Raw genomic sequence first — 22,185 nt, forward strand, 5'->3', positions numbered from 1 at the left:
CTGAATATACAAAGAGTTCAATGAACAGATTAGCAAAAACAATCAACAGCCCAAAAGCAAATGGCAATAGACAGAGAAGGTTATTTTTAGGGGAAAAAAAAAAAGAAATAAAAAAGCTCATAAACATATGCAAAATAATAAAAAACCCACAGAACTTAAAAAATGCACGTTTATTTTTTTATTTTTTTAAAGATTTTATTTATTTATTTATGAGAGACAGAGAGAGAGAGAGACAGAGACAGAAGCAGAGGGAGAAGCAGGCTCCATGCACGGAGCCTGATGTGGGACTCGATCCCAGGACTCTAGGATCATGCCCTGAGCCAAAGGTAGATGCTCAACCACTGAGCCACCCAGGCGTCCCCAAGAAATGCAAGTTTAAAACAATGCTACACCATATTTTACCTCCAACATAACAGACAATATAGTGTAATGCTTAAAACCGAAGGCTCTAGAGTCAGAATACTTAGGATTAAATCCTCACTCTACTCCTGTGTATGTTCTAAAGTTTCCTTGCCTAGAGTGGTCATGAGAGCCAAATGAGAAAATGTAATAAAAACCAATTAGAACCGTGGCAGGCATATAGTAACTATGTTCATTCTTATTCAGATTGACAGAAATAGTAAAAACAGGAGTAGTGGTGGAAACAGAATAGAGGACCAGGCCTTCTCATATACTGTCAGAAGATGTATAGCCTGGCACAGTGTCTTTGGCAACTTGACACTGTCTACTTGCATTCTAAATTCCCTTTTAGAAATGTATCCTATCGATCACATATGTTCCTAAAATTATATACATATCAGGCAGCCTGGGTGGCTCAGCGGTTTAGTGCCACCTTCAGCCCAGGGCGTGATCCTGGGGACCCGGGATTGAGTTCCATGTTGGGCTCCCTGTATGGAGCCTGCTTCTCCCTCTGCCTGTGCTCTGCCTCTCTCTGTCTTTCATGAATAAATCAATAAAATCTTAAAAAAAATTATATATCTATATCTATTAATAAAGATATACATGCATATATAGTTTTTCACTGCAAGAATGTCTGTAACAGAGGTGCCTGGGTGGCTCAGTCCATTAAGTGTCCTACTCAATTTTGGCTTAGGTCATGATCTCAGTTTCAGGAGATCAAGCCCAGTGATGAGCTCCCCACTCAGCAGAATCTGTCTCCCCTCTCTCTTGTTCTGCCTTCCCCCACCGCAGCTCATGCACACACTCTCTCTCAGATAAATAAATCTTAAAAATAAAGAGAGAGAGAATGTCTATAACAGCAAAAGACTGGAGATACCCTAAATGGCCATCCAAATGGCCATTATTTATAATACAAATAAATACACGATAGTGCATCCTAAAATGGAAATGGAATAATATACTACCATGAAAAAATTTCCCAAGACAGTCAAAAAAGCAGTCATAAAACAATGTGGATATCCTGCCAGTGTTAGTGTTAGAATGCATGGAATACTTCTGGAAAGCGACATAAGAACATAGTAAAAGTAGTTACTATAGGAACAGCAATTAGCAATCGCCCCTGAGGGGCAAGACTGGGAGCTGAAGTCAGAGATTTGCTTTTCATTAAACATCCTTCCATAAAAGTGCAACTATCCCCTCCCCACCCGATGTACATTACTTTTTCCACTAAACAAAAACTAGGTGATCTTATTTATTTTTAGGGCAGCCCTGGTGGCTCAGTGGTTTAGCGCCACCTTCGGCCCAGGGTGTGATCCTGGAGTCCCAGGATCGAGTCCCACATCAGGCTCCCTGCATGGAGCCTGCTTCTCCCTCTGCCTGTGTCTCTGCCTCTCCCTCTCTCCTCTGTGTGTCTGTCATGAATAAATAAATAAAATATTAAAAAAAAAAGATTTATTTATTTATTCATGAGAGACGGGGGGGGGGGGCAGAGATACAGGCGGAGGGAGAAGCAGGCTCCATGCAGGGAGCCTGATGTGGGACTCGATCCTGGGACTCAATCCTGGGACTCCAGGACCACACCCTGGGCCAAAGGCAGGCGCCAAACCGCTGAGCCACCAAGGGATCCCAAAACTAGGTGATTTTAAAAAATAAAAATGCAGTCACCAGGTAATGTTACAACTCTATCAGAAAAGCACACCAGCTGAAGACAGAAGTTCCGAGAGAAATGCTGGTTGCCTGACTATCCCTGTAGCTTTGAGGACCACAATGAATACCCTAGAGCAGAGTCCTCGGGTCTGCAGGCTATCACTGTAGAGTGCCGAGAACCACAAGGAGGAAGCACACAAGTCCTGTTTCCAGATCTCGCATCTGTTATCCCGATGTTAACTACCAGGGCCTCCAGAACAAGCGTATGCAGGTGTATGGAGTGTCTGAGCGCTGAAGTGTAGGAGTGTTCTTATACTTGGTGTGTGTTGGGATGATGACTTTGAGGGGAAAGGAAGGTAGAGGGACTAACTATCCCTTGTGACGGTCTCTTGGTTCTCAATTATTTCTTTGAACAACTTATTTGTTTTTTCCTTTCACCTTAACATCTCATGTATAAATAGATTTGCAACTCATAAAGTAGTTTCACTTTCTCATTAATTCTGACAATCCAGGATATGGATACAATAATGCCATTTTAGAGGAGTCTTGGAGGGGTGGCCCAGTCCCATGAATACTAGGTTTGTGTCCTGGCACCACCACTTGACTCTCCAAATCAGGAGCTTTCCATACCATGGCTTCTCCATCCCTGCCCGATCTCTCGCCACTAGATCCTACTACTACCTCATCCCTGCCAACACCAAAGCAGTAAAGCCTATAAATTGAGTCTCACTATACTAAGTACCCACTATGCAATGGTATGGACTAGACAGCTCACACTTTATCTCCTTTACCCTGTAAAGACAGGCTCTATTATCTTCACAATCTAAATGTGTCCACAGAAGTTAGAAGGGGAGCCAATTGTTTAATGTCACACAGCTCCTATGTTACTATGCCGAGTGAGGACTCAAACCCCAGCGTCTGGCTCTAAAGTCCGCTATACATGAAAGCACACTGCCCCAGAAACAGCTCTTAGTGTTCCATAGTTTGTTGAGATGGTTAAAGACCACAGTCAAAGACAATCTGTAAGTTCCTAAGTAGGGTAAGTTATGCTATTAAAAAGACAAGGCTGCTCTTCAGCTAATTTTCTCCTGTTGATTTACTTTGTCTTTCACATCTCTGAAATGAAAACAAACCTAAATTTCAAGGGAAAGGTTGGGGCAGTGCCATCCAGGAAAGTGAGACAAGTAAAGGGCCGGGCAGCCCCGGAAGGCCCGCCTTCTGCGGTTGCCAGGCAACAGAGGAAAACAGCAAAAAGTGGCAGGATCATGGCCACGAACTACAGTGCCAACCAGGTAAGTCCTTTTTCCATCTCTAACGTTCAGTTTTGCCTTTTAGATTTTACCTTTGGACTTCCCTTCCCAGAAGATTCTGATTATTGAATGAATAGCTGAAAGTGGGGTGAGATAGTATTTTTCACGTCCTTAGCTCCTCAGGGTAGAGAGGGCCCATGGACAAATGAAAGGTATCTCACAGGTTAAGTTTGTAGGATGGATACGAGAGACCAGCAGAGTTTTTTCCGTAAAGGGCCAAAGGATAAGTATTTTATTTTTAGGGCCAAGTGACAAAATTAGAGATGTAGGTACAGCAAGAGAAAATATTTTTCCATAAAATTGACAAAATTCAAAATAGCATAATTGTAATTTTTTGTAATACTAATGAAAAAAAAAGAATTCTTTTGGGATGAGAAAACACTTCACTTTATTGGGATACAAAGCTACTGTTCTGGGCAGCCCCAGTGGCGCAGTGGTTTAGTGCCGCCTGCAGCCCAGGGAGTGATCCTGGAGACCCCGGATCAAGTCTGTCAGGCTCTCTGTATGATGCCTGCTTCTCTCTCTGCCTCTCTCTCTCTCTCTCTCTCTGTCTCTATGAATAAATAAATAAAATCTTAAAAAAAAAACAACAAAGCTACTGTTCCTTTTTATCAAATCAGTTGCAAATATTCATCTATAAAAACCATTCTTTGCTTTCTCAAGTCATCCCAAGACAGACAGGAGGATGGATGTGGCCCATGGGCCACAGTCTGCAGACCCGAAGTCTACACCAGGGCTGCCCAACAAAAAGATAATGAGAGTCATAAATGTAATTTAAAATTTTCTAGTAGCTACATAAAAAAAATTAATTCTAATAATATATTTAACCCAGTAAGTCTAAAATATTACTTCAATCTTTAATCAATATTTAAAAAGTTATAAAAAAGATGTTTACATTTTTTTTGTACTAACTCTCCAAAATTACAAAGCACCTCCATTGGGACTAGTCACATTTCAAATGTCCAACAGCCACACGTGACAAGTAGTGCCATGTTGAACAGCATACATTTAGGCCAAAAAATTACATCCCTTCTATAGTGAGTTAAAGTCTAGCTTGGCTCTATAGGCCTTTTGGTCCTCAACTCTAAAGAACTGTGCCTCGTCATCATTTCCTGGGTATGAGGCCTTTGAACGTCACATCTTTCTCTCCACAGTATGAAAAAGCTTTCTCTCCCAAGTATCTGCAGAACTGGTCTCCGGCCAAGCCAACAAAAGAGGTATTGCATGTGCTCCTGCGGAGCCAGTATCTGATTCTTCCCACCATATCTGTAACTCACTGGCACCTAATTTCTTTAGCCTCCTCTAAATTCCCATATCCTTCTCTCCCTCAGCACTTAGCTCAAATCCCTTGGACACCTATTCTCTCCTTTCTATTCCATTTTTCACAAGCACTTCTCTCCTCACCTCCTCCTCAGAGAATTTCTTCCCAAGAAGGCTACACTCAGATTATCGCCAATGATCGTGGTCATCTGTTGCCTTCAGTGCCCCGGTCCAAGGTGAGATACTGATCCCCATTCCTACTGGGGAAGGTAAAGAACTAGGGCACAGAATGGGAGTAATTGAGATGGGAGGTCTGCAATTTAGCGCAGCCACTATCCGGAAATTAAAGTTCAGTCTCATTCCCATTACAACGTGACTGCTCCTAAACTTCCAGCCAGTTTATCCAATATAATAAAGTTGCGCTTAGCACCCAGAATTCCTCAAACTGATGAATGAACACCTTCACATGATGATAAGACTTCTGCAGGGGGCACGCTGCCAGACTTAGGCCTAGGGACACAGAATTTAAGTGAAGCCAGCAGAGCTAATGTGATGCAGAAATTAGAGTGATCTAAATGAGGAAGGGGGTAAAGGATGAGTGGGGAGACTGGGAGCCCGTTTTCAGTCTGATTTCAGCACCACGCATCACAAGGTCGAAGGGTGGGAGGAAGAGAACACATCTGCCAATAGGTCAGCACTGGGAGTGAGATGCTGGGTGAAGAACCTCGTCGTCTTCCTTTTAGGAGAGTCCCTGGGGATCTTTCATGGGCACCTGGCAAATGCCTCTGAAGGTACCCCCTGCTCGGGTGACCCTGACCTCCCGTTCAGTTGCTGGTGCTGCCTCCCTCACCAAATGGATACAGAAAAATCCAGATTTGCTCAAGGCCTCCAATGGGCTGCGTCCTGAAATCTTCGGCAAGGTAAGTATTCCTCCCACCTAACCTCAAATCCTATTATCTGCATTTCTTTTCAACCTCAGAAATGCCTCTGGTTATGCCACCACTATTCCAGCAGGGGGAACCTCTACCCAGCTCTGTCTCACCTTGCCTAGTCCCCATCCGCTGACCCAAAGAGATGAGCTAAGGACCTATTTCCCTCACAGCACAAAAATGACTGGATCTGTCCTTTTGTCCATGGTACAGGGAGATAGGGAATTGGAATTCTAAGATGGACTGGAAATGATCTAGGCCAGGACCAGAAACATGATAGTCTCTTCCACTCTACCCAACAGCCTCATGATCCAGACGGTCAGAGGAAACTTGGGAAGTCTCTTACAAAGACGGTACAACAAGCACCAAGTCCAATCATAATTCCAAGCTCTCCAGCTGCAAACCTCAACTCCCCAGACCAACCCCAAAGCTCACACCCCTCTGCAGGTCACACTCCAGGTCCCCAAAGCCCAGTTAGCTCTCTTAAAACCCCACCTGGATGCCCGTGTACGCCAGAACACTGGGCAAACCCTAGTTCAGCTGAGGTCCAGAGATACAAACTTGGAGCTCCAGAAGCACCGCAGGACCACACTGAGAAAAAGCTGTCTAGAGACTGAGTGAAGTCGGCCAGACCTCCCCGTGAGGAATGTAGAACAGGGAAAGTATAGGGTGGGAATAAAGGCAAACTTGGAAAATAAACATCATTTGTTGAATCTATTACTGATTGGAATGTTCTCCTCCTGTTACGGCTGCCTCTTACAACCCATGACTAGGAGGTGGGTTGGGGTAAATAAAGTAGGAAAAAGATCATGATGGGGGCTCAAGGTGGAACATGTTTTTACAAGGACTGAGTCAGTTTTGCTCCAAAAGTGACCAAGACTAAAACTATAGCAAAAGAAACCTCCCAAAGAACCAGTTTCTTACTCTCAACCCCTCATTTTTCATCCTGAGCATGCACAACTACAACTTCCAAGTCAGAAATACAATTGCTTATTAGAGTATGCATGTCTGGAAAAGATGCGGGAAGAGGAGGTATGGAAAGTCAGCACAGAAGACACTACCCTCATCTCTGACTTCACAGCTGATGACAGAACAGAGGGCAGACCAACTAGAGTTATGAAAGTAAAACTCAAGCAAAAGTACCTATGTATGTAGTTTGAAAACTGAAGATACAGAAGGGATTAGAAGAAAACCAGAGAGAGATAGTAAGTAGTTATTCAGGGCAGAATAACAACTATGAGGACCACTCTACCCCAACCCCAATCACCCAAATGGTAAGAAGCCGCCAAAAAGGTAAGAAGTTCCCCAACCACTTCCCAGCTTCCAACATCTGCTTATCATTCTCCTATTCTGTGTCTTCCTCGCGCTGGCTGTTCAACTGCATGCCCTTGCCAAGCTTTTCCCAGCTCCAATGCCAAAGTGTTCCCTTGCGAACACTTGTCCCCTACTCCAAGGAGAGGCACAGAGGACTTAGGGTTTAAGCTGGAAGAAGGCTACAAAGGCTTCCCAGGGCTAGTCTAGCAGAAAGGGAGAAGTGATCATCATGTAAAGCCAAAGACCACTTGGGGGCCGTTGAGGAAGACGGCTGAGGTAGCAGGTCCCCATGGCCTTAGCTTTCAGGAGGTCTTCTTGTCCAACTGCCACTAATTACAGTCATCATTCCTCCTCTCTAACCCACAGCTCTAACTGGTTTCCCAACAACTCCAGACAAGATCCATCTGTTACCCTTGAGATTCCAAAGACTATCAAAGCAGCACTCCTGCCAAGGTAGTTAGGGATTTAAGAGGCTGGCCCACGGGGGTTTTAAAAGCAGCAAGTTTCTCCATCAAATTACAGATTTTTGCCAGGTCTTCAACATCCCTCCTCTCTTATCTCGGCTCTCCTTTCTCTTCCAGTCTATATACTTAGCTCATCATCCCTTAGCTGCTACCTCCACTGGTCCTCTGGCTCCCTTACTGGATCATCATTTGCTGGACTCTACCCTGAGGTCTATGAGCTGTTCTCACTGGGATTCAGGACCCTGTGATAATGCAAAGCTTTCCACATGCTTAACCTCCTTTCTCTTGCTCCTTCCTTCTCTGAGGCTTCTGCACAATATTCAATCTCTGGTTACTTGCATTTGATTCCCTAAAAATTGTTCCAGTGGTCAGCTGCAGGACAAGCTGTTTCCCTCCTGAGAAAGGTCAGAGTGGGAGATGAAAATGCTTAGGACCAGAGGAAAAAGGGAGGAAACTGGCTCCTCCCCAACCATGATTCTCTTGGTTTCTCTAGATTTCAAGGAGAGTCAAAGACAAAATGAGTATTTTAATTCAGTTTCAGAAACAGATGTCACATGAATTTGGATTAGAAAAGAGCCTTGTTTTTCCAGAAATGCAGGGGGAAAAAATAACCCTTAATAGATTCAATGTAATTTTCTGGATCTTCCCTTTGCTCTAAAAGCTATATATCTTCTCCCCAAACCTGCTTTAAGAGTCAACTGACCCTCCTGATCTCCCTCTAGCTGGGACAGGGTCATTCCCCTCCACCCCCATCCCTCTTCTTTCAGCCACACTGTGTGGGTGCTGAAGACCCTGACCAATGAACAGAACTGTCCTTTAAGCTAGCAACCCACAGGCAGTGGCACCCACAGCCCCACTCCCAGTCCCCACGGCAGAGGCCACAGAGCTGGCATTGTTTCCACTGTCACAGGAAGAAGGAGCCAAAAGCTGACTGTCAGCACAAATCAAGGCCCAATATGGAGAGAAAATGAGGGCTTCGAGGCCCAGAGTAGGCTGCAAGCTAGGGGCAGGAAAAGGGAAGTTTTGAGTCATTCCATCTTCAGAAACAAGGGAGCAAAACTGGACCCTTTCCCGCTGCTATAGTTCTATTAGGTACTGTTTCCCTAAGCTCCAAGGGAATATGCAAGCACAAAAGGGTCTAAATAAATCAGGAGAATTTTGCCTTGGCTGGAGAAGAGAGTGACAAACAGGAAGATAGGTCAGTGAATCATTTATGGGAAGACAATGCTGGGAACTCCAGCTCTTTACATGGCTGCCAGCCCTACAGAGGACAACACAGTAAGAACCAAGACAGCCACTCCAGACTGGTACAGCTGGGGAATCTTCAGGCCTTTCCCTAGGTCCCATATCTGCAGAAAAAAGAAAAGAAAAAAAAAAAGGAAGAATTTCAGCAATCAGCATCCAGGGTACTCTCCTTTCTAAGAAAGGAGCTCCACCTCACGGAACGGGCCACTCCTCCCTGCGTGGTTCTAGGGAACAGCACTTCAGCACCCACCTTCACCTTTCCCAAAACCCACAACACGGTACCCACCACCCTCACAGTGACAGGAAAAGGTATACATACAAAATATAGCCCATACATATAAAAGCTTCCAGACCTAAGAGATAAAATTCCCTCATGATAACACAACCAAATCAATGCTTCCCTAAGTGTATTCCTCCACAAACTAGTTCCTCAGAATGCTAAAGGTGTTATATGGGGGAGAAAAGCTTCAAGGTCAAATAGATTTAGTAAACATTTAGCTGGGATCCCTGGGTGGCACAGCGGTTTAGCGCCTGCCTTTGGCCCAGGGCGCGATCCTGGAGACCCGGGATCGAGTCCCACGTCAGGCTCCCTGCATGGAGCCTGCTTCTCCCTCTGCCTGTGTCTCTGCCTCTCTCTCTCTCTGTGTGTGACTATCATAAATAAATAAAAAATTAAAAAAAAAACATTTAGCTGCAAGACAGGAATATAAGATACATGATGATTTCTCAGATACAGTCAGGCACAGACCTCCCCTCCCACCACTTGAGAAGTAAGAGCTATCAGAGAACTAATATTCTAAAAACAAAAACAACAACAACAACAACAACAACAAAAACCCCTCTGGGATCTATAACACTAATTCCCAATTTTGTTTGACAGTGTATTTATAGCAAAAGTTCATGAAAGAATAAGCAATATTTGCCATTAGTATGTGTGCTGCATTCTACATATTATATGCTATTAAACTTCCGGGGTGTGTGTGTGTTTTAAAGTAAGCTCTACGCCAAATGTGGGGCTTAAACTCATGACCTCAAGATCAAGAGTCATATCTCTACCAACTGAGCCAGCCAGGGGCCCCTAAATTCCTGGTTTTGTTGATAACAACCCACTAAAAATTGATTTTTTTTTCTACCCACTACATCAAAACCAGGGTTTTAAAAACACTGATCTAGCTTCTCTTGTGCTCCACGGATACTAATGTATTATACTCTAAGTCATTAAAAGATCCCCTAAGGCAAAAGTAGAATTTTTAGGTTCTATGCTTTCCACACTTGACTGTCCCCAATACAACACAAATGCCCACACTTCGTGTTTTTGTTTTTTTTTTAAAGATTTTATTTATTTATTCATGAGTCACAGAAAGAAGTAAGAGACAGGCAGAGGGAGAAACAGGCTCCCCGGGGTAGCCCAATGTGAGACTGGATCCTAGGACCCCAGGATCCCACCCCAGCACACTTTGAACATTAAACTAAAGGAGTAATTAAGAGAAAAGTTAAGAGGGCAACCCGGGTGGCTCAGCGGTTTAGCGCCACCTTCAGCCCAGGGCGTGATCCTGGAGTCCCGGGATCAAATCCTACATCAGGCTCCCTGCGTGGAGCCTGCTTCTCCCTCTGCCTATGTCTCTGTCTCTTTCTCTCATGAATAAATAAAATCTTTTTTTTTTAAAAAAAAAGAGAAAAGTTAAGAGCTAGAGGGAACGAGGATGGGGGAGTAAGGAATAAGCCTCTATTTAAGTTTAGATTAGGAGTCTAGGAGATTCCACTATAGAGCTATTTGGCTTATACAGGCACAGTGTTTTACCAAAAAAAATCAAGTCCTACTGCCTGGTGGTGATGGGGAGGTACTGTCTAGAATGCCAGGGACCCTGTCACTTCCCACTCCTCTATATCAATTCTGACCAAGTTCAGAGGGGCAAAAGCTAGGACTGTCTATCATGGAGAACAGATCAAATCCTGTCCCACACTCAGAGCCAGTACTTGCTACAAGAAAAAATAAAAGCAGATTCAAGGGCTTAAGAAAAGCCTTTAGGCTCCTCACTCTTCTCAACAAAGAGATTGCCATGACAGGCAGGAACCCAGGCAGAAAACCTTGAGTGAGTTCTGAGATTTTGCAAAACCTCTTCCCCTCCCCGCCCCCTCCCTTCATACCGAGACAAAAGCAAATATATGGCCAGCCCCACTAGAGCCAGGATGTGAACAGAGGAAGCTGATCAGCTGATTTTCATTAGAGGATTTGTTCTGTGGAATAAGATGTCATTAATGGAAATGCCCTCCCTCTCCATCCCCTCCCGGAGGGAAGTGAAGTCATTGTGAATCAAACTGAACACTGCCCCAGGGAACAGCTATAGATACACTTAATTAAATAGGTCATTTCATCTCTCACTTTTCTGATTCCATTAAACTGTTTATTGGACCAGACTGAAATTCCGAAAGTGCTTGTCTCTGGATTCTGATGTGGAAGTTATAAAGGTCAGATTAAGGCAACAGTATCCACCTCCCAGATGGCTCATGTTAGGAAGGGACTGAAGACAAGACAGAATGGAATCATAACTCTGTTCTTGGGAAAGAAAGCAAGACTAAGGGTAGGGAGACCACAAAACATGAAATCTTAAAATGCTGGAGGAGGGACTGATCTCTAACCTGGGGTAGGCATGATTGAGCTTTAATTCCTTTTTAAAGAGAAGGAAGGGCCCCTGACTCTGACTCTTGGTGATCAGGATCTCAGGGTCCTGGGGTCCAGCCCTGTCTAGGCTCTGCACTCAGGACACTCATCTGCCTGTCCCCATCTCTCTGTTCCTCCCCACGTGCACAGGCTCCACATACACATGTACACACTCTCAATCTCTCTCTCTAATAAATAAAATTTAAAACAAATAATAACAATTTTTTTAAAAGAGAGAGAAAAGGAGACACTAGTTTTGAATTGACCCAAAAGTCACATAGGAGGCAGCACGGACAGTTTTCAGGCCAGTGTTTTTACTTTATCCTTTATCCAAATACTCCTTACCCCCAATATTAAAGTCTGGGATCCTAGGTACCCAGTTGCTGATAAAATTGGCCCTATTCTCTCCAAGAGTTCAACAAAACCCAAAAGCAGTTAACACAATCCAATGTCAAGATGACAAAAGCTAATATATATGGCTCCAGCTGCACTTGTCACTCTGGGTTGACAGGAATGTTATACTGAAAGCAGTGACCACCTAGCTCAGAAGCCCAGGGGCTAGCATAGAGCCTGACACATAGTAGGTACAAATTAATTATCTAGTCAATATGCCTTCTATGTCAGTGGGATGACCTGGCTTCAGGGGTCTCTTTTAGTCTCTTAAAAACGGGACAGTTCAAACTGAGACCTTGCAGGTAATGACCAGACCTACACCCAGAGCTCAGCTGGACACCAGCAGGGCTGTCAAGAAGCGCACATGGGTCTAGTTTAGCTTTCCCCAACAGGCCCCTGAGCAAAGGTCCAGACAACAATAGGGGCAGCATAAACCCAGGCAATGAAGGAGAGAATCCTACACCCCCCTATACCCCCTTCGCCCAGAAAATGTATATCCACAATTAACTTACCAAATGTCGGATCCCATTCCAGGTGTGATACATGAGAGGGAAGACAAGTGCAAACTTGGCTGTGTAGATCAGAGATGGTCCCAGGCACAGGGACTTCACAAGTTCCAAATGAGACTCAAAGTTTCCAGGGACCAACAGGGCAGACAAGCCAAAAAGAGAGACCCCTGAGGAGAAAACCAAGTAAGCCCATTATAGCTGTCCACCAGCTACTACTACTAGGACACAAAACTGGGTTTTATAGGGCAGCCCTGGTGGCGCAGCGGTTTGGCGCCGCCTGCAGCCTGAGGTGTGATCCTGGAGACGGGGATCGAGTCCCACATCGGGCTCCCTGCGTGGAGCCTGCTTCTCCCTCTGTCTGTGTCTCTGCCCCTCTCTCTCTTTGTCTATGAATAAGTAAATAAAATCATTAAAAAATAGAAAAAACTGGGTTCTATGACGTGCCCTGGCACCTCATAGGATTCTGACCCATGTATCTTACATTTGCCATACATATTAGCAGAATATTCTTCCTTTCATCAATTCCTCTCTACAAAGACTTCACCTGCCACTTTAGAAGCCACCTTCTGACTGTACCTACATTATCATCTCAGTAAGAAAAAGTAAAAACAGTATATTCAGTCCAAGGTAAAGACTGAGAAAAAATTTTAAATCATTCAAATCTCTACCACATACACAAAAAATGTAACTCAAAATGGATCAAAGACCTAAACGCAAGAGCTAAAACAATAGAACTCTGAGAAGAAACTACAGGAGTAAAATCTTCAGGACCCTAGATTAGACACTGGCTTCTTGGATATGTTGCCAAAACCATCGTGACAATAGAATAAATTGGACTTTAACAAAGTCAAAATTTTTCGTGCCGCAAACAATGTCATTAAGAATGTAAAAAATGAATAAAAGGCAGCAGAGGGACCACAGTCGATGGTAGTGTAACAGTAGGCATGGTGACAGATGGTGGTTGCAACTGTGCTGGGCACAGCATAACTTACAGAGAAGCTAAATCAGTATGTCCTACACCTGAAACCAACGTAACATTGTGTATCAACTATACTCAGACTGTGTGGTAAAAAGACAACACAAAGTGAGAGAAAATATTGCAGATCATATGTCTGTAAAGGGATGTGCATCCAGAATATACTAAAGACTTTTTCAATTCAAAGATAAAAAGACGGCAGCCCGAGTGGCTCAGCGGTTTAGCGTTGCCTTCGGCCCAGGGTGTGATCCTGGAGACCCAGGATCGAGTCCCGCATCGGGCTCCCTGCATGGAGCCTGCTTCTCCCTCTGCCTGGGTCTCTGCCTCTCTCTCTGTGTGTCTCTCATGAATAAATATTTTTTAAAATAAATAAATAAAATTAAAAAAACAAAGATAAAAAGACAACCCAATTTAAAAATGGGCAAGGATCTTAAATAGGTATCTCTCCAAAGATAAATAAATAAATAAATAAATGGCCAATAAGTATATGAAAAGATGCTCAACATCATTAGCTATTAGGGAAATCAAATCAAAACCATGATGAAAAGTTACTTCACACCTACTAGGATGTTATATCTAAACATAAAATTATGTGTACTTATATGAGATACATACATTTATATAAATATCAAATGTGTTTAATATTTTTTTTAGACAGAGAGAGAAAGAGAGAGAGAGAGACCAAGCCATTCTGGAAAGCAATCTGGCAGTTTCTCAAAACATTAATAGAATTAGGGTGCCTGGGTGGCTCAGTCGGTGAAGCGTCTGCCTTCAGCTCAGGTCATGATCCCAGGGTCATGATCCATGGGCTCCCTGCTCAGTGGGGAGCCTGCTTCTCCCTCACCTCTATCCCTTTCTGCATGGCGTTTACTCTCTTGCTCTCTCAAATAAATGAATAACGTAAAAAAAAGAAAAATTTAATAGAATTGACATATGACCTAGCAAATGGACTTCTAGGTATATATGCAAAAGAAATGAAACATAAGTCTACACAAAACCTGTACACAAATATTAATAACAGCATTATTCACAATAGCCAAAAATGGAAACAACTCAAATACCCATCAATTTATGAGTGGTTAATTAACTGTGGGACAGCTGTCCAATGGAATATTATTCAGCAGTAAAAAGAAATGAATACTAACACATGCTACATACAACATGGATGAACTTCAAAAACATAATGCTAATGGGATGCCTGGGTGGCTCAGCAGTTGAGCGTCTGCCTTCAGCTCAGGTGGTGACCCCGGGGTCCTGGTATCAAGTCCCACATCAGGCTCCCTGCGGGGTGCCTGCTTCTCCCTCTGCCTGTGTCTCTGCCTCTCTCTCTCTCTCTCTGTGCGACTATCATAAATAAATAAAAATTAAAAAAACAAACAAACAAAAAAAACAAAAAAAAAAACAAAACAAAACATGATGCTAAGTAAAACACACCAGTCACAGAAAACCACATACTGCAGAATCTGCTTACATGAAATGTTCAGCCCAGACAAGTCTCAGAGACAAAGTAGGTAAGTGGTTGCCTTGGGCAAGAGGATTGGGAGGAAAATGGGGAGTGAATGCTAATGGATATGGGGTTTCCCTTTGCAATGATTAGAATGTTCCAAATCTTATTGTGGTAACTGTTGTGCAACTCTGTGAATATACTAAAAAACCACTGAATTATACACTTCACTCAAGAAATTTTTTTTTTTTTTTTGAGAGAGAAAGAGAGGGAAACATGAATGGGGGAGGGGCAGAGGGAGAGAATCTCAAGCAGGCTCCATGCCCAGTGCAGAGTCCCACACGTAGCTCGATCTCACCACCGTGAGATCATAACCTGAGCCAAAATCAAGAGTCAGATGCTTAACTGACTGAGCGACCCAGACACCCTGAATTATATACTTTAAATAAGTGAATTGCATGGTAGGTGAATCATGTCACAAAGAACTGTTAAAGAAACAATCTTTACCACAATGACTGCTACCTAGTTTCCACCTCTACACATTTCTACCAGTAAGTGTGGCTCATTACAGAGCAATTCTGAACAGCAGGGTGAAGAGCATGGCTTTTGAAATATACAGGATTATTTTAACAAGTATCTAATTTTCCATTTCCTCTCAAGGCAGCAGAGTGATCAAATTGTGACAGCTCAACACTCCAAGGAATTTGTTGAAAGTCAGGTTATTGAGATGGCTATGCAAACTCTTTCCAAGATCCTAAAGAACATGAACTATTTATAGTAGTAGTAGAGGGTGGAAAACAGCATGCACAGAGTATAACTTCTAGAGGTCCGTTCAGTTCTACTGCCGTCCAGTGAGGCAACCATGCACTCCTGTATTTCTTTCACAGGGATTTACTGAAAGCATTCTTTGTACTAAATCTGTACGGAATCTGTGGAAGGGAAAATGAAGACCTGGTCTTTGCCCTTGAGGAGCTTACAGTTTAGTAGGAGAGACACTTAAGTAAATCAATTACAGTCCAAGGTAAGGTGCTAGAGGGTACTAGCACCATAACAAAGCCCTGTAACAAAGGCATATGTGTGCACAGGGTGCTGGAGAACAGAAAGTAGTAGAACAAGCAAAATCCATATGGTAGGAGGGGAGAGTATTCTGAAAAGCTTTTTCTCAGGGGTGTACTTTAGCTAAGTTTTGAGAAAAGGGATTATGGGGTAAGGAAATGGGGAGTGGCAGGACACATCAAAGAGGGCCTTATATGCTAAACTACAGAGTTTAAACTTGATCCTACCAGTCAAGGATGACAGATTTCATCCTGGTGCCAAACAGCTCATCTCAGTACCAACCCATATCAATTAATAATAGCTATCTAAAGTATTCTGAGACATCCAGATAGCCAACGGATACATGGAAAGATGCACAATATCACTAATCATCAGGGAAATGCAAATCAAAACCACCATGACATATCATATCACATTAGTCAGAATGGCTAGTATCAAAAAGAGAAGAAAGACCAAGTGTTGACAAGGATGTGGAGAAAAAAGAAACCTTGCACACTAAGAATGGGAATGTATGTAGTATGGAGGTTCCTCAAAAAAATTAAAAATAGGGGATTCCTGGGTGGCTCCCCGGTTTAGTGCCTGCCTTTGGCCCAGGACGCGATCCTGGGGTCCCGGGATCGAGTCCCACGTTGGGCTCCCGGCATGGAGCCTGCTTCTCCCTCTCCCTGTGTCTCTGCCTCTCTCTCTCTATCATAAATAAATAAATAAATCTTTAAAAAGAAAAAAAAAGGAATAAATTTGAGACTGGAATCCAGCCTAACCTATAAAAAAAAAATTAAAAACAGAAACACCATATGATCTGAAAATTCAACTACTGGATATTTACCCAAAGAAAACAAAAACACTAATTTGGGATGCCAGGCTGGCTCAGTTGGAGGACTCTTGATATCAGGATCGTGAGTTAAGCCCCATGTTGGTTGTAGAGATTGCTAAAAAAAAATAAATGAACTTTAAAAATCCCACTAATCCCTTATATTTATGGAAACATTATTTATAATGGCCAAGTGTCCATCAGTGGATGAATGGACAAAGAATATGTGGGAGTGAAGGTGGTAGGGGGAACAGGTGAAACAGATAAAGGGGATTAAGAGATACAAACTTCCAGTTATAAAATAAATAAATCACAGAGATGAAAAGTATAGTACAGGGAATACAGTTGGTAATACTGCAATGACACTACATGGTGACAGGTAGTGACTTCACTTATCCTAAACACTGACTAATATATAGAGTTGTTAAATCAATACTGTACACCTGAAATTAAAAAAAAAAAAAGTGTTACAGTGGGAAGGATTCTTAGACTGCATCATACATAGAAACAATGGCCTGCCCTGGCCTCAGGAGGGGATGGTTACTTGGGTCAAAAGTGGCATTCCTAATGGGACTGGTAAGTCATCAAGAGTTTTATTTATTTACTTATTAAGATTTTATTTATTTATTCATGAGAGACAGAGAGAGAAGCAGAGACACAGGGAGAGGGAGAAGCAGGCTCCCTGCAGAGAGCCCGATGTGGGACTTGATCCCAGGACCCCGGGGTCACGACCTGAGCCAAAGGCAGACTCTACTCAACCACTGAGCCACCCAGGTGTTCCTCACGTCCAGTGTAACACTTTTTTTTTTAAGATTTTATTTATTTATTCATAGAGATGCAGAGAGAGAGAGAGAGAGGCAGAGACACAGGCAGAGGGAGAAGCAGGCTCCATGCAGAGAGCCTGACGTGGGACTCGATCCCGGGTTTCCAGGATCACGCCCTGGGCTGCAGGCGGCGCTAAACCGCTGCGCCACCGGGGCTGCCCCAGTGTAACACTCCTGATGAGGGACTAAATTAAAAAAATTAATGAAATAAACAAAATCTTAAAAAAAAAAAAAAAACAACTGGACAGTCATATGGTCAGATATGCCCTTTGTAAAGGTCAGCCTGGCAGCAACAGGGGAATAGGTGAGAGGAGTCAGTGGAGGCAGAAAGTCTGAATAGGATGCTGTAATAATTCCAAGTCTCCAGCGGATGAAGGTGATGGCTTGACTGAAGATAGTAACAGGGAGAATAGAGAATGGAAAATTCAGTACAATTTGAGGATATGGGGTAAATGAACTAAGTCAAAGACTGTGGTTTTGCATGGGCTACTAACGAGATAATGCCCTTCACCTATACAGGGAATGAAGGAAATGCAGGCTGTTTTTAGTTTCATTCAGTTTAGATTTGTCTGAGGACTGATGTTGATCACTGTACAGTATCGCTAGGCTGGAGGGACCCAAGGAACATCACGTGAGGATATGCAATACGCAGCTGGCTAAAGATGTAAAGCTAGCTGGGCTCTGGCTCCTGCATGTGAGCAATGAGTGAGGTTTAAAGCATGGATGGGGCAACCAGGGAGGCAAATCCACTTGACTATGAAGTCCTCAAGGGCAAGGGCCATGACTCACTCATTTCTGTAACCAATAACCACAGCATTTCACACAGTGAGCAGCACAAAGCCAATTCTCAAGTCTACTGGGTCGAGGAGTACAGCTGGCAACGTGGGACTTGCGACTTGAGACTGAAGTGGGGGCCACCTGTGGTGTCTGTGCTAACTCTGAGTAGTGAGTATCAGCACCACATGGAATTGGAGACATCCAGCTGCTGTCTGGAGAACTGGAAAATCTGTTGTTAAACAAATGTTGAGAAACATGCATTTAAGAGATGCTCAGTGGCTCAGTGGTTGAACATCTTTGGCTCAGGTCGTGATCCTGGGGTCCTGGGATTGAGTTCTGCATCAGGCCCCCCGCAGGGAGCTGCTTCTCCCTCTGATTTAGGTCTCTGCCTCTCTCTGTGTCTCTCGTGAATAAATAAATAAAATTTTTTAAAAAAAGGAAAAACATGCATTTGGTGTCAGAAGTGTTGTGAATAAAATCAGTTCAGGAAAGAGCCTTTTTTGAAAGAACAGAGAGGCAGCCAGCCAATAAGGTCTCTCTTGTAATTACGTCTGGATTAGAATTTGTGTAATGATCCCCAGATCTCCTTGACCCCCCAGAGACATCATTCATTTATTTTTTCCTGACTACAAAAACATTGCAAAGAACTAAACATACAGAAACATATGGTTTAGAAAAGTTCCCCATAATCTCACCGCTCAGAAATAACCATTTTGTGTATATCCAGAGACACTGTCATTTTATTTATTTTAGTACCCAACTCATCAGAAAAATACACCTCTTTCAAATGTAGTTATTGCTACAGCCATCGTTTACTTAAAATTTAAGTAATTAATCTTCATAACAATCTGAAAAATTAGTACCACCTTCGTTTCACTAACAGCTGAAAAAAAATGAAGTTCAGAAACATTAAGAAGTGTATCCAAGTGTACTGAGCATTAAGTGAAGGGGCAAGGATTCGAACACAAAACCCAGATTCTTTCCACTAACACTTTTTTCTTAAGCGCATATAAACTCCTGACTCATAACTGTTCTTTTAGACTTGCTGGTGCTTCCATCAAAAAAATACTGATCTTGAAAAAACTGGCTTGGGATTATACAGTAGAATGGTGTTGAGAACAGCTTTTTTTTTTTTTTTTTTTTAAACATTTTATTTATTTATTCATGAGAGACACACAGAGAGAGGCAGAGACACAGGCAGAGGGAGAAGCAGGCTTGCTGCGAGGAGCCTGATATGGGACTTGATCCCAGGACCCAGGGATCATGATCTGAGCCAAAGGCAGCTGCTCAACCACTGAGCCACCCAGGCCCCCAGTGTTGAGAACATCTGATTTATTTTGAGACATTCTTTTGCTTTTGAATGGATTTAACTAATTGACAAAATTCTGTAACATTCATTGAAGCAAAGGCTGAAGACACTGCTGTTCACATCCTGGGATTTCCATTAGTTCTGACTCTGGGAGGTTATCTGACAGTAGGTGGTATTATTCTAAGATGAGGCAGTCCTATCAGCCTGGCCTTCCAGAGGTTAGGGTTGCTCTGAGGGTCTATTCCTGGGTCTCAGTGGTCACACTGCAGTCACATTGGGTGCCCAGATCAAGGCTGACTCTGTGTGCACATCTAAGGCACGTGTGTGGCTGCTTGAAGTTTCAGAGCTGGAGGTTTTGCCCTGAAATTCAAAGAACAGTAGAGGGGCTCCTGGGATCTTCTAACTTTCTATCTGTCCAATTGTCAAAGATCCTTGAATCCTCTCAGGTCATATCTTCTTCCCAAATCTTCTCAAACTATCTTAGTTCATAGTATCTCAGTGTTCTCAGTAATGTATTTCAGGGTGCCCCTAAGCTAAAAGATATACCTAACAGTTTTGTTTCTTAAGTAATCGATTCAAGCAACTCAGATGTATGCCGTGCTGGGTACAGAACAACATATCCAACCTTGGGTATCAGACTGGACAGGAGCATCATCATTTCCTGTTCCACACTGACCTCCAGGCTGAAGAATCAGCCCTTCAGTGTGAGCCTGTTTGAATGCATAGGCAAACCTACCGCTCAGGCAGTCAGCTTCTTTCCTGGAAAAGCCAAAGCCTTACATACAGACTTATTAAGTAATTACTAGAACGCTGAAGTGGCTGTTTTTTTTTCCTCCTGGGCTTTTCGTGAGATGGGCCATTAGTCACTAATTCTCAAAATGTGATGTGTTATGTATCCCTTAGGAATCGTGGTCACTGAGGGAGGATAGAGGAAGTAGCAAGAATACAACCTCTGGGGCCAGGCAATGTGAGTTCAGTCCCCACTCTGACACTAACCAGCTACTATAGCCTCACTTCCTCTTCTGCTTATATTACTACCCCTTTTAGATTATGAGAATTAAGTACTAGATATGAAGTTCCTAATACAGGCCTGGTGGTGATTATTATTTAATGCTTGGATATTTAATTCCATGCCATTTAGAAAAATATCATTTGTAGTTGGAAATCTCATTCTCAGCCTGTCCTACTTCGCACTGCTACACCTCTGCCCTTGCACTACACTAAGATGAAGCTGCCAGAACCCACGGTCGCCAGAAGAGAAAATGCTTCTCAGAAACGTTTTACTTCTTCTCAAGGGAGGAACGCTCCTAACCCTGCCCCACTCCAGAGGCTTCGGGGAAGCCACTAACTCGACTTAACATGATGAGATTACTGCAAGGACACTTCAGATATAAGAGCAATTGGGTATTGTCACCCAGAATTTGAATCATTACTTGGACAGCTCCACCAAGGCTCTTTCACATGTTTTCATTTTCATTTGCAGTGACATCTGCAGGGGCTTGCTGGGAAGAAGTGCCTGAAAGAGCTCATGATGGCTCCTGGAAGTGGCTGCAGGATATCCTGACCGCCTGCCCCGTTCTGTATACAGCACTTTACTGCAGTGGAGCAGGCCGGAGCTGGTCCTGGCAGCCAAGTGAAGAAAGCCCCATTTAATTTGAGCAATTAGATAGAACAGCTTCAGTGGCTTTATATTCCCGAATTATACTGCTTAGCTGTTAGAGGGTCCTTCCTCAGGCTCTGTGGTTCTAGGAGGAGAGGCTATTGCCCGCTTCCCGGTATCCTAGATATTAATTTGGTTTCCTCTCATAAATTTTTCACTTGTAATGAGGAAAGCTTTGGCCAGTCACTTTTGATTACATTAACTGATTGGTATTCCTTGTTCAAAGATGTGATTCGATAAGAAAATATATATTTGTTTTTTTCCCCCAGTTCCAGGCACATAGATCCTGAAAGCTTTGGAACCTCTAGAGTGATTAAGTATCTTTACTATGCTGGTGACATATGACAATGACTGGTGGCTGGGGGGCCTCTAGATAGCTTCAGGATGAGGGCCTGTTGACAGAAAGATCAAGGCAAGATTGAGGGTTAGAACTTTCATCCCTATCTCCCCATCCCCACCCCTCACATATCTGCAAAGGAGTGGCTGGTGATTGAGCTAATGGCCAACAATTTAATCAATCTTGCCTAGGTGATGAAACCTCCATAAAAGCTCCTGAACTTGGACAGCATTCAGGCTGCTGAACACATGAGGTACTGACAGGGTGGTGTTAAAAAAACAACAAAAAAAAGAACCCCAAAAAACCACAGGCCTAACATGACACTTAGGCCAAATCAGCAAACCTAACTTAATGTCTAACTTAACTGCAGTTTCAACTCTCCAGGAGTGTAACCTTTAACCAGTCAACAAGGAAATTCCTGGTCAATACTAGGACATTTACTGATATATACCTTCCACTCGCCTTAGGAGGGTAACCTTGCCTAAACAATGCATTCCTTGTTAATAAATAAATTAAAAATAAATAAATAAATCCCTCCCTTTCTAAAGATTTTATTTTTAATTAATTGCTATACCCAACATGAGGCTCAAACTCACAATCCCAAGATCAAGAGCCTCCTGCTCCACTGACTGAGCCAGCCGGGAGTCCCTGTTTGTTTTTCAAGATTTTATTTATTTATTCATGAGAGACACAGAGACAGAGGCAGAGACAGAGGCAGAGGCAGAGGGAGAAGCAGGCTTCCTGAGGGGAGCCTGATGTGGGATTCACTTCTAGGACCCTGGGATCACACCCTGAGCTGAAGACAGACGCTCAACCACTGAGCCACCCAGGCGTCCCTGTTTTTGTTTTTTTTAAAGAT

The 22,185-nt window shown here is 43.2% G+C and overlaps 2 protein-coding genes across 4 annotated transcripts in view; one reads left to right on the forward strand and one right to left on the reverse strand.

Annotated features, from left to right (window-relative positions):
- The first annotated feature begins 3,179 nt into the window (after positions 1-3,179).
- Positions 3,180-21,840, forward strand: CFAP126 (cilia and flagella associated protein 126). Of its 3 annotated transcripts, none has more exons than XM_038586278.1 (5): positions 3,180-3,338; positions 4,511-4,852; positions 5,360-5,536; positions 20,233-20,296; positions 20,813-21,840. In XM_038586278.1, the coding sequence occupies exons 1-5, from the start codon at positions 3,312-3,314 to the stop codon at positions 20,980-20,982; spliced, it is 780 nt and encodes a 259-aa protein (XP_038442206.1). In that variant the 5' UTR covers positions 3,180-3,311; the 3' UTR covers positions 20,983-21,840. The 3 variants fall into 3 exon arrangements, with proteins under 3 accessions (XP_038442206.1, XP_038442207.1, XP_038442205.1); XM_038586279.1 differs by lacking the exons at positions 20,233-20,296; positions 20,813-21,840 and adding an exon at positions 5,848-6,262 and having other exon boundaries at positions 3,242-3,338; positions 4,511-4,573; positions 4,772-4,852; XM_038586277.1 differs by lacking the exons at positions 20,233-20,296; positions 20,813-21,840 and adding an exon at positions 5,848-6,262 and having other exon boundaries at positions 3,297-3,338.
- The window catches only part of SDHC (succinate dehydrogenase complex subunit C), a 38,182-nt gene continuing 23,826 nt past the window's right edge, over positions 7,830-22,185 (reverse strand). Inside the window, exons 5-6 of the mRNA XM_038586280.1 lie at positions 12,136-12,299; positions 7,830-8,672 (exon numbers count right to left, since the gene is read on the reverse strand). Coding sequence (XP_038442208.1) covers positions 8,568-8,672; positions 12,136-12,299 — 269 coding nt within the window. The 3' untranslated portion in view covers positions 7,830-8,567. The remainder of the gene's footprint in view (positions 8,673-12,135; positions 12,300-22,185) is intronic.

Source organism: Canis lupus, chromosome 38, assembly GCF_011100685.1.
Source record: "Canis lupus familiaris isolate Mischka breed German Shepherd chromosome 38, alternate assembly UU_Cfam_GSD_1.0, whole genome shotgun sequence".
NCBI lineage: Eukaryota > Metazoa > Chordata > Mammalia > Carnivora > Canidae > Canis > Canis lupus.